General features: G+C 35.6%; 1 protein-coding gene across 1 annotated transcript; it reads right to left on the bottom strand.

Annotated features, from left to right (window-relative positions):
- Positions 1-240: 240 nt before the first annotated feature.
- On the bottom strand, positions 241-11,270 carry LOC130743617 (receptor-like serine/threonine-protein kinase SD1-8). Its single transcript, XM_057595856.1, has 14 exons — positions 9,901-11,270; positions 8,492-8,605; positions 7,796-7,944; positions 7,339-7,549; positions 6,992-7,229; positions 6,764-6,914; positions 6,380-6,682; positions 3,033-4,311; positions 2,691-2,807; positions 2,099-2,241; positions 1,777-1,987; positions 1,451-1,688; positions 1,209-1,359; positions 241-710 (listed from the first exon to the last, which is right to left on the bottom strand). Exons 1-14 carry the CDS (start codon positions 11,201-11,203, stop codon positions 405-407), a joined length of 4,914 nt encoding a protein of 1,637 aa, XP_057451839.1. The 5' UTR covers positions 11,204-11,270; the 3' UTR covers positions 241-404.
- Between the last annotated feature and the right edge of the window lie 1,783 nt (positions 11,271-13,053).

Below are 13,053 nucleotides of genomic sequence, written 5' to 3' on the forward strand. Positions count from 1 at the left end.
GTCAGATCTCATTAATTGACGTGGCAGGACATGTCAGCGTTGGCCGGAGGCAAGACTGCCGGAGGGACGGGTCAATTTTGTTTTTGAAAGTCTGAGGACGGTTCCCAGATAATTTTCCGGCGAGGGACGGTTTTCAAAACTCGCTCAAAGTACAGGGACGGTTATAGTTTTTAACCCTTGGTTGAATAGTGATGAAATAATGATTAAATGAGAATACAGATAAAAAAAATAGATACATAATTTGAAACACTAAACTGGGAGAGAACTATCACATTACTCCAAGTCTCCAACCAATTGACAAAAAGGTGTAGTTTTTTCTTTGAGACAAAATGGGCTCTAGACAGAATTTCACATGTGAAGGTAATTGAGTAATAAAAAACATAGAAGTAAAAGTAGAAACACCTCTATCTAGGTTCTAACAGTGACACAGTTATTTCATTAGTGGAAGAATTGATGTTATTGCTAGACGAAGTTTCTCCAGCAGCAGACATTCTCTCAATAAGGAAACCAGGCTCCTTAGGCTGTGGCAAAGCATTTTCACTGCTCAACATCAAAATCACTGTTGCCATGTTTGGCCTATCCTCTGGATGCAGTTGCACACATAGAAGACCAGCATGGATGCAGCGTAGTGCTTCTGATAAGGTAAATGACTCACCCAAAGAAGCATCAATGAGTTTCATTGGAGTTTCCTCTTTCCACAATCTCCATGCCTACAACATTAGAAAACAAAATCATGATCCTACATTCCTACTACTTTTTATCATAGCTAAATAAAACAAATGCCTAATAACATTTATGGTCTCTACAGTTTCAGAAATGCTTGATTTTGATCCTTACAGATTCTATTACTCAAATGAAGTCTCTCTGTTATCAAATTGAACATATTTGATCCTACTGTTTTTTATCATCCAATAACTAACGGAAAAATAAACTTATATGATATATCACATTTTTTTACGTGTAAAGTGACATAAATCGTCTTAACACGTCATTCACTTAAAAAAATTGTGATCCACATCAATTCTTTCCTTTAATTATTGGACGATAAGTTATTATTTGGATCAAATTTGTTCAATTTTGAAGGTCGAGGGATATAATTGCAGCAATTGAAACTAAAGAGATCAAAATCATGCATTTGTAAAACTATAGGGATAGGGACTAAAAGTGCAGTCAAGCCTAAAACAAAAGATATGTTCATTGTCACTTACATGTCCTAAAAGATTAAATCCATGATTTGGAAAGAAAACTCTGGTGTTTTTCTTCCCACTTATTATCTCTAGCAATAATACGCCAAAGCTAAACACATCAGATTTGATGGAGAATAGTCCTTCAAGTGCATATTCTGGTGCCATGTAGCCGCTTGTGAAATTGAATGAATGAGTTAGTTTTATCATTGCAAATTTTTAGAAACTTTAAATACAACATTGAGTCCATGCTAATAGATACTTACTATGTTCCAGCAACCATTTTTGTATTCCCTTCTGTTTGATTCCCACTAAACATTCTTGCCACTCCAAAATCAGAAATTTTTGGATTCAACTCACCATCTAGCAGAACATTACTTGCTTTCAGATCGCGATGGATGATTCTCAATCTAGAATCTTGATGAAGATAAAGAAGTCCCCGAGCAATTCCAAATATAATGTTGAATCGCTTAGACCAATTTAAGAGTTTACTTCGATAAGGATCTGACAGGTTTCTTGGTTGAGTTAGTCCAGAAATGAAACAAATGAATTTCTTCTATATAAATGAAATTTTACTAGAAGAAGCTAGTACCAAACAGTATGAAATCTAGGCTTTTATTAGGCATGTATTCATAAATAAGCACTTTTTCCTCTCCTTGAGTAGAACAGCCTAGAACCTTAACAAGATTCCGGTGCTGAAGTTTGGCACACAATATAACTTCATTCTTGAACTCCTGAATTCCTTGTCCTGAACTATTTGAAAGCCTTTTCGCAGCAATCTCCTGTCCATCTGCTAGTGTACCCTAAAAATTCAACTTAACTTTGTTGAATGAGTGAAATAATGTATTCAAAGAAAGATTACTCATACAGGTTTGCATCTTATTAACAGGTACTTTAGATATTTAGTTATTTACCCTGTACACAGGTCCAAAACCACCTTGACCAAGCCTCTTGTCACTTGAGAAGTCATTAGTTGCATGAGCTATGGTAGCAAAATCAAAGAAAGGAAGCTCCATGTCTTCTTCCTGGCCACCTTCTTTCTCTTCTGAGGTCTCTCCTAGTTTAAAAAAATCAGTGTAGTGTAAATTATGAAAACAGATATGTTGTTATGATGGCATTGTCATGCAATTTCCCCAAATCTAAACTTTTTGAGGGGATTTTAAGATTTCCTTAGAAAATAAGAAAGGGGTATTATTTAACAAAAACTCCCATACGAATGAATCAATCATCCCAAAGCTACCACAGTACCACGTTCATATGCTTCTCTTTCAAAATAATATATCTGACTTACAAGTTTCAATGTAAGCAACATCTTAGAAAAAAAAAATTTCGGTTCCCTGAAGTTAGGGATATCCTGCATTCACGTAGTCATGCAATCTGAGCCATCCAATCAAGATTGGTCGGTTCATATATTTCATCAAGATCTTACAGTAGATATAAATTAAAAACCTACGCCTACCTATATTTGATCGAATGACTCATGGAAGCCAGGTTAAGAAAGCTTACCTCTAATCTTTCTTTTCCTCCAGTAAATGTAAGTAATAGTGAAAACAATCACAAAGACCAATAGAAGGCTAATTGAAATTGCCACAGCCAATACTGTTTTATGCCCTCCCTTTTCATCTTCATGGATAAGAATATGTCAGAGTAAATGAACCAACAGTCACTATGTAAAACACAAATGTACAGACAAAGATGAATAAGACCTCGTTTGGATACCTACTAAAGAGAACTTATGAGACTTTATCTACTAGGAAAGTTATTGAATAAGCTCCAATAAGTGCTCTTTGGTCCGCATCCAAACATGCTCTAAGTAAAGGAAGATCAACAAAGGGTAAAAGACCGTACCAGAAGCAGCCATTCGAACATATAAATCTTGCCCTGGAACTGAAGCAACCCTTAAATCAATTAGATCTCCAAACCAATTGATACAACCATTACCTTCTCCCCTGATATCAATGTTTGCATAGCCTGTGCAAGAACAGTTTTCAAAGCATTTAGCCCTGCAATTCTCAAGTGTAAAATTTCCACTAACCCAAGTCCTTGTAGTATTTGGCATTTTCAGCCCACTAAATTTCTTAAAGCCATCTTGATTTTTTATCCTGCAGCTCCAAGGTTCACTCAGTACACATCCTTGTGTCCAGTCCAGTGCCTCATAACTCTGCCGTGATTTAGGCCTGAACCCTGTTAGACATTGGCACGGTGGCGACTCACTCACAATACAATTCCCAAATGGTCCACAAACATTATAGTTGTCACAGTTATCTCTTGGCACTGCTGAGTAAAGCTTCCAAACCTTGTTTTCTTCATTCCAATTATAGCGCTGGCGCGAATAAACAGATTGGTTCAGAACAACTCTTGTGATCACTGAGATATTCTTGGGGTTGTAAGTGTAGAATATTTCATCATCAGAAGTCACAAATTCTAAGTCGAAAATGGGTGTGGTTTTGCCACTGAATCTAACACCATTCCAAGGTCCACTCCTATAGTACTCTGTAGACCCCTTCCACATAACCAATTCAGGAGTGTTTCCAAGTACTAGACCCCACGTCAAATCCCCTGGAGAAGGATCATCCCAATTCTTCCATGCAGATAGATAACGATTCAAACCAGTTTTCAGGTTCCATCCAATCTTCATTCCTGCTAGAAAAGTATCACAAGGATAATCAAAGCTCTGCCACAAGTAGTTTTGTTCATTTTGGTCTTTCTCATCTCTTACTACCAAGTTTCCTGAGTCTAGAAGTTGCACAATTGGACTCACTGCTTGTGTTGTTGTTGTTGAGTTTGCTGACCAAACAAGAGTCTTGTTGTTCCTTAGAATCACAAGCTTTCCCTGTGTGTTTATGCTTAACCTGCTAGAATTATCTGTCACTGGGTTTTCACGGTTGGCAACCCAAACAACAGTTGTAACTGGAATCTTTTTGTACCATATTCCTAGGTAGCGGTTTGTGTTGTTGTTACCTGGACTGAAGAAACCAATTTCAAAGGTTCCATCTTTTGAGACCAAGGTACTGCCATCAGGGAGTGATTGTGAGCTACTAATGGTGTCAGCTGCATATGAGAGTGGAAAGAACAGTATAAGTAGTTTGGTAAGAACAAATGGAAGAGTGAATATTGCCATTGTTTTTTGTCAGTTCCTAGGCACACACTAGTTTTCATTGTATATGTCATGTTTTTGTGTTGATGGTGTAGATATTTGCCACGCTTCAATGAAAGAAACTTGTTTGGAGAGGGTTCTACACAAAAAGAAAACAAAGACTAATCTGTAGATTAGAAGTGTGAAGTGTGAACATTGGAATTGTTGGAAGATGTGGTTGGTAGAGATGAGATCAAGCTCCTATAAAGTCAATGTATATTGGATGAATTAAATTTATATCTATCTACCATTGAATTTTTTGTATTAAAATTATAAAGTACTTTGAATTAAATGAAACCTTGATATACCTTAATTCCTTCTTTTCCACACAAGTTCAGTTTAGAGGCAAGTGTACTAAGGTATTTTTGCACAATTAAATGAGTCCTTGATATACCTTAAACCCTTTCTCTATTCATTTTTTTCAAAGTTTAATTGTTTTGTCCGAATAAAATAGCTACATGGCCAAATATCATTCTAATCGAGAAAAAAAATTCTCAATCAAGTGAACATCGTGTTGGCCGATCAGTACAACTAAAATAAAGTTTTAACTAATTCACAACTAGTCAGACAAAGGTAGAGTTGACATGATTAGTAATTCAAAGACTGTCCAAGCGTAGTCATCATCTCATAAGTTATTCACAATAGCTAAATAACGATTAAACACCTCCATTACGGTCTATGCTGAAGTTTATAAATATAGATTTGATCATCGCATAACTTAAACATAACTCATTTTCTCACTATTGCTCTTCTTAGACTTTTTTTTCTCTCTCTCTCTCTCTCACTCTGAACATGAGGCATTGGAGTGCCTTTTGCAGGTCCTCCTCCATGCTCGGTCGTGGATATTCTTCACACAACCATGCACTGAGTCTCACACCACCACATTCTGGTCAGGGGTATTCTCTATTCATTAGAAGAACATCTTGAGATGTTTTTGGGAACAAGAAACCAATTCCAATCACTCTGGTTGGAACACAATGTAGATAGAGGTTAACCTCCAAAGCAACATGCTCTTGGAATACCTCCATCAGAGTGTGAAGAGGGTCCAACTCCCCAAGAACACATTGGAAACCATATTCCAATGCTAGTAAATTTTGTCAAGAGGATAGAACAATGTATTAATGACTTGGAGAAATTAATTCATGCATCGCAAATGTATTACAAGAGCCATCACATTGACAAGTCTCCTGAGAGATTTGTTTGTCATGAACAAAACCAAAAAATTAGAAAGCAAGATGAACCTGAATGCAGTTGTGAAAGAACTGCAACTCACTTTAAAGAAGAATCTAGCAAAACTATTTGTGTATTGGCTAAGATTCAAAATCAATTTTCTACGGAGATCATGTCGACGGTCGATCCATATTTCCAAAGGTCTTAGGACACCAACGCGAATAGATCCTTACATTGGAGAGACTGATTCAACATAGCAATTAGACGCCTTCCTCACATTCATTCTTTCATGGGAGCCTCAGATGTTCTGGGACATTTCCCTTAACTAATAAGGAAAGAACCTTTGAACTGACATTAGTCTCTTCCTCCTAATTCCATTAGAGAATGTGATGAAAAATGAACCGTTGCGGGAATTTTTCACCAAATTTTACAACGAAGCCACTTTTGTTCCAAATTTAGACTCAAAAGACAAGCTCCATTTGCTATGCGAGGCAATCAAAGTACAAACTCATTTCCGCTGATCTTAGCAAAGTCATCACGACAGACAGGATCTTCAGTTTGACTGAAGAAACCATAATAAGAAGAGATTTGGGAGGTGTTAAAAATAAACATTTTATAGTGGTAAAAGAATAAAATTAAAGGATTTTGAGTAGTTTTTCTTAATTTCTTGTTTTGGCTTATTAACAACTACCATGCATATTTGAAGTATCCACAAGCTCAAAATGACTTTATCAATGAATTAGTTTACATAAAAAAATGTATATTCCACTCTTTTTTTTGGTACATCGGAAAATTATATTCCACTCTATATAGCTAATGTGAATATCTAAATAATACATATTTAAACTCTAATTCAAATTAAATGATTTAGAGATACAAGAATTTCCTATCTAGCTTTTATTAAAGAGATAGTTACTTTATTCACCGATGAAGATGTATGTGCTTTAGAAGATTCTTCTTCTTCATTTGAGATCTTTCTAATTAAGAAACCAGGGTCCTTTGGTTGGGGTAAAGCATTTTCACTGCTCAACATCACAACCACTGATGTCATGTTTGGCCTATCATGAGGATGATGTTGCAAACATAAAAGACCAATTTGAATGCAACGTAAAGCTTCTGATAGATTACAGGAGTCTCTCAAATAATCATCAATCAATTTCTGAGGAGTGTTCTCATTCCACAGTCTCCATGCCTGTGAAAATTAAATGAAATTGTTATTTAATACTTTGTTAGAGGAAGATCATTATTATGTATATGATTATCTGCTACTCACATGTGCAATAAGATTGAAATCTTCATCCTGGTAGGTAATTCCTTTGTTTTTCTTTCCACTGACTATTTCCAGCAATAATACTCCAAAGCTAAATACATCTGATTTTATAGAGAATAGTCCATCAATGGCATATTCAGGTGCCATATAACCGCTGAAAGGAAACAAAAAAGAATTGATTTAATATTTAAGTCCGCATAGTAAAAATTTAACAGCTTTCATGTTACTTACTATGTCCCTGCTATTCTTCTTGTCCTTCCTTCCATTTGATCCTCTCCACACATTCTTGCTATGCCAAAGTCTGAAATTTTTGGATTCATATCATTGTCTAATAATACATTGCTTGCTTTTAGATCCCTGTGTATGATCCTTAATCTTGAATCTTGATGAAGATAAAGAAGTCCTCGAGCAATCCCATGTAATATGTTAAAGCGCGTAGACCAATCTAACAATTTTCTTTGAACCGGATCTGTGAAGATTTTCCAATAAGTCATTTAGTGTTTTTTCCAAAATAACTTTTAAAAAAATTGAACTTTTGTTATACTAAATATCAAGGTATATTTGCAAATAATGCTTACCAAAAATAAATGAGTCTAGGCTTTTGTTGGGCATGTACTCATAGAGTAGCATTTTCTCATCTCCATCAACACAAAAACCTAGGACCTTAACAAGATTTCTATGTTGAAGTTTTGCACATAATATAACTTCATTCTTAAATTCTAACAATCCTTGTCCAGAACTCTTTGAAAGCCTTTTGACTGCTATCTCTTGTCCGTCTTGCAATGTACCCTGAATTTTAAATTTAAAAATAGTTGAAAATTAATGGCATTTCTTTTCAAATAGCATGGATCGTCTGCCGCTATTTTCTCTACAACTCTCTACGGAAAACTGTTGGCCCTTGACTTTTAGATTAAATAGTTCAGGTTGATTAGTAAAAAATTAAAATTGGTCAAAAGTTTGAAACACCTATCAATTTTACTATTGAGGCAGCAAATGATCCAAATTCTATTAATAGATATGTTGCAAAGTATGTACCTTGTATACTGGTCCAAAACCACCTTCACCAAGTTTGTTGTCAATTGAGAAGTTCTTGGTGGCAATGAGTATGGTAGCAAGATCAAAGAAAGGAAGCTCCATATCTTCATGGTCATCTTCATCTCTCTCTTTTATGCGCATGGTTTTATCTATTTCCCACATTTTTTAATGGGATCAGTGCATTTGACACAAAACTTAAATAAAAAACTTTGACTACTAGGATGTTATGATCATATGAAAACCCACTCTAATCCAATCTAATTTGGATGGGCGATCTTGAAGGACATATGCGGCCTCTATTGTATGAAGAATGATATGCTAAAACCTTGTATAAATTTTAGTTAGCATTATCAAACAAAATGGAACAAGGTGTTCTGCTCTGTTTATTTTGGTCTAACCTTTTCAGGTCAAGCAAAATGTACCAATTTTCCTATTTATGTATTGTTCTATTTTATTTTTAATATTCTTTTACATTTATCAATGATATAACAAAACCTACATGTTTTATTCTATATAATATTCTATTATTGTAAACTTTGTTTTTTACCAAATGCTATCTTAGACACAGAAAGACACACGAATGTTTAACTATATTGTTCTGTTCTTAAGATAATGCAACTATGAACTATCAAACTAAACTAATTTTAGAATCTTAATTTGTAGACCAGAAAAAGCTAATCTTACTGAGAAATTTACCTTTGCGTTTAATTTTGGTCCAATAAATGTAGAATGCTAAGAGCGCCACAACAACCAGTGAAACAGGGATTGAAACCGCCAGGACTACTGTTTTCCTATGCCCATGTCCAGAATCTGCATTTACAACATCACAAAGAAAAGAAGCAGTTGTAATTCCAAAATAAAACCAAAGGCGCCCTAATTAATGTAGGAAATGTCTTACAGTCATAAAACATACTCACTCTCACTAATCGATTGAAATTCATGTGTCTTAAATGTTTAGTAGTCCACATTAAAATTCTCCCAATTTTTGTTGAATGCCAAAAACAAAACTAATTATTACAACAAGAAATAAATTGTGCTTCTCTGTGGCTTTTTGTCACCAGGTATAATAACATGCCAATCAATCAATCAATTTTGATATATTAAAAAGACACACTTTATTAAAAAAATTTCCAAAGAAAGTGGGGGCGTGAATTAAGGCCCAAACTGGGCTAGAGAAGCAATGGAGCATTGCCCAAACATAAGCCCTATCAGACACCGGTCTGCTTGCTTAACAAGCGCATGACACAAGTACACTAGTGAGGTAGCCCAATTAAACTCAAGAATATGTTTATGGCTTTTATTTTTTCTTCAATCTCATTTCTATTTATTTTCACCTCCTATTTCTCTTTTCTTTTCCTATTGCATCGCTCATCATAATTTCATGTCACTCTCTAAGTGTGGATGTAAATAGAGTGTGAACAAAAAAATTCAAAACTAAATCAAGCAAATACGTGCAGAGTGGAAATCTAAACTAAAATAAAAGAATTAAGTTTCATCCGCACTCTCATATGACTGGAATTGAATGAAAATTAAAAAGAAAGAAAATCAAAGATTTGAGTAGTGATATGATTAAAAGAAAAAAGAAATACATAAAAAATGAAGTAAAAGTGTGAATAAATCACAGCACAAAGTAAAACAAGTGAAACTAGTGGCTTCGTTCCCAATTTCACAGATCTGGATTTAGTGCATTAGGCTGCAGTCTCCAATCTGTTATATTAGATGACTGATCATATTTTTAGCATGTATTTACACCCAATTAGTATGTCAAATGTATATCTTTTGACCTTAACCAAATAGTTCATATTGAATGACAACACTAACATTGTCCAAAAGTCACTACAGAATACAGATAATCCAAATCAAAATGAATGTCAAAGTGAAAAACTAATCTCCTATAGTGCCGTGAGACACCATAGTGAAAACTCATTGGATCTAGCCATCTAGGATTCGACCCCACAACAACATAACAACATAATAGATTTGAGTCCTTAAGACCATTAAATTGTTGGTGTCAACCTAACTTAGTATATCTTCTATTTCTATGGACTTGATGTGATAAAAACATTTTACTTATGGAATTAATAGATACTCCAAATAGGTTTTACCTGAATCTGAAGCCACCGTTCTCACATACAGATCCTGCCCACTTTGTGAAACTCTCAAATCAAGAAGATGTCCAAACCACATAGAACAACCACTACCTCCACCACTAGGATCCAAGCTCGAGTAAGCAGTACAGTTACAATTCTCCAAACACTTCCCTCTACACTCCTCAAGAGTCATGCTCTCATTCACCAAACTATACCTCGTATCCGGCACTTTCATCCCTGGAAATCTCCGAAACCCATCTTTATCCTTCACCCTGCACTCCCACCCCGGACTCCGAACACAACCACTAGCCCAGTACAGCGCATTCCACTGTGCAGGCGACTTGGGCTCAAACCCATCCAAACACTGACAAATAGGTGACTTATCTAGCACGCAATTCCCATTCGCGCCGCACCCGTTGTAGACATCGCAGCTGTCTACCGGCAGCGCGTTGTACAGGGTCCACGCGTTTGACTGCGGGACCCACGTCAAGCGCTGCCGGGAAGAGAGAGTCTGGTTGAGGACAACTATAGAAACTACGGAACTATTCTCGAGGGTGAACATGTAGTAGACCTCGTCATTGTTGTGGAAAAAAGTGAAATTGTACACCGGGTTCGCTTGCAGGCCAACTATCTGGCTGGTTTGCGCCCCAGTGGACGGTCCTGACCTATAATAGAGAGATGAACCTTTCCAGATCGCGGTCTCGGGATTATCGGTGAGGAGAATGCCGGAGGTTAAGTCCCCTGGAGATGGATCATCCCAGTTTCTCCAAGCTGTCATAAGCTTGTTGATACCGGTTTTTCTGTCCCATCCCATTTTCATTCCCGGTAAAACCGTGTCGCTGGGGTGTTCAAAACTCTGCCATAGCGCTTCTTCTTCTTTGTTGGTGTTGTTGTTATCATTGAGTACTAAATTTCCAGTGTCCAAGAGCGATGCAAAGACAAGACTCGAAGCGTTTGTGCTTGTTGTTGTTGTTTTGTTTGTTGACCAAAGAAGGGAATTGTTTTGGTTGAGGAGCACAAGGTTTCCTTCTTGGTTGATGATCAGCTTGCTAGAGTTGTCTTTGATTGGATTGTCGCGGTTCGCGACCCAAACCGCTCTTCTAACTGGGATGTTTTTGTACCAGATTCCCACATAGCGATTCGGGGAATTGCCGGGGTTAAAGAATCCCAGCTCAAAGGTTCCGTTTTTAGAAACCAAGGTGGTTCCATCATCAGGAAGTGGCTGAAGCTGAGTGATGGTGTCAATTGCTAAGGAAATTTGAGAGAAGAAAAATAGTAGATTGAGAATAGAGTGCAGAATTCTTGGGAAAATGGACATGTTTTTTGCGTTGATTAGGGGGTTCAATTTCAATCCATCAAGTTAAATGTAAGGGTGGAGATTAGTTGGACGGTATATACCACTGATGAAGATATAGCGTGGAGATTTGGTTTTGTCGTTTGAATTTCATGGATGCAAAGGTCAACACGTTCTTTGGGGATTGGCTTGGTCTCAAATGATTGCATCATATTTTTTTTTTTATTTAGGTACTAGTAGGATTTGAATCCAAGACTTAGGAATTTGAATCCAAGACTTAGGAAATTTTAATCCATCAAGTAGCATTGCATCATTTTATAACAACATAGATAGATAGGTTCTTGTAATTCCAACAAAATATTCAGTCAATAAGGCTGCGCTTATTTTTGCATTGATGAGGGGATACAGAATTCACATGAATGTTAATATGCTATGGTGCGTTAGTGTATCAAAGGGTGTACTCTGCCACCTGAGATTTTCATTTTCTAGAGGTTTAAAATTTTAATTTTTAATTATTCAGAAAATTGAAAATGATTTTTTTAAAAAATGAAATCTCAAAAGTATAGGTGACCGGCATACCCCATTCTTGTGCAAGTTAACATAAAAAAAATTGTGCAGGATAGGAGACCTATTTTCTGTTCTTTGTGATGTGATTCTGATATCATGATATGCTATGCTTCTAATAGCATCACTGTAGAAACTGTGGTGCTATATTTTATGGGACAAATCCACATGATCGATCTTCTACATCTTCTAGGCTTCTTATTTAAATTTTATATCTCACCGGCATAGTTGATATATATTAAGCAAGTTCATTCCCTTGACCACTCTGGTGTTTGATTGTTTTTATTTTTCTGATTCCAACTTCCCAAGTGTTTGATTGTTTATGTACAGTATCTTACCGCATTCCATTATGACCCTCTGTATTCCATTTTGACGCGGTCATAAAACTCATTGTAACATTATTTTTAGTCAATGTGGAAACGAAATAGATACTCTATATGTGCATTATTAATACATGAGAGGGAAATCGTAAATGAAATAAATATTATGGGGACATGACTATAGACAAAGAGAGGAATGAAAAGAAATATTAAATAAGTCTAAATATTTTAACATAGGAAAATTCAGATGTGTTTTTCTCCGAATAAATATTTGAATGATTGTACATCAACCCCATTTAATATATATATGAAAAGGGATAGATACAAAAATTCAAATATGAAAGAGTTTTCTTCTATGGAAGGTGAAAATTTTTCAGTACAATTTACAACGGTTTAAACCGCCACTATTAAATGTAAAGACGGATTTCATTTATGCCGTAACATTTGTCGTCATTCATTATATGGCGGTTTCTGGTAAAATGCCCCTTCATAACTGAACCGCCGCAATTAAACCGCGGTAAAATTTCCTCTTTTTAGTGGAAAAATTCTACTCTCTCTGTTCCCTATTATAAGCCACTTTTTTTGAAAAAAATTTGTTACAAAATATAAGTCACTTTCTAATATCTATGAAGCATTAAATAATTTTTTCCAAGTTCACCCTCATATTTAATATGAAAGAGATGATAAATTTTAGAAGTATTAACTTGGAGAGAGAAAATCATAGAAAAGTAAATAAGGATAATATAGGAAAGCAAATCATTTTCTTTACAAATTTATTACTAGTAACTACTTTTCTTAATCTAAGAGAATTAGTTATTTGTGAGTTATATATAGAAACAGAGGGAGTATTATTTTTGTGTTGCTCCGCTGACGTATTATACTCTTATTTCGTGTATATATTATCCCGGCTGCTGTATCTTTTTATTATACTTTGATTTGATTGGGAAAGGAGTTATATATTAAGTGAAGTGCATACATCTCATAAATTTC

This window comes from Lotus japonicus, chromosome 3 (genome assembly GCF_012489685.1).
Source record: "Lotus japonicus ecotype B-129 chromosome 3, LjGifu_v1.2".
Classification (NCBI taxonomy): Eukaryota; Viridiplantae; Streptophyta; class Magnoliopsida; order Fabales; family Fabaceae; genus Lotus; species Lotus japonicus.

Coding starts and splice junctions, on each gene's coding strand:
- LOC130743617 (XM_057595856.1), bottom strand. CDS start 11,203: ATGTCCATTTTCCCAAGAATTCTGCACTCTATTCTCAATCTACTATTT. Junction 6,683..6,763: donor ATTTCAATCTTATTGCACAT/GTGAGTAGCAGA, acceptor TAATTTTCACAG/GCATGGAGACTGTGGAATGA. Junction 1,988..2,098: donor GTTTTGGACCTGTGTACAGG/GTAAATAACTAA, acceptor TTGAATTTTTAG/GGTACACTAGCAGATGGACA.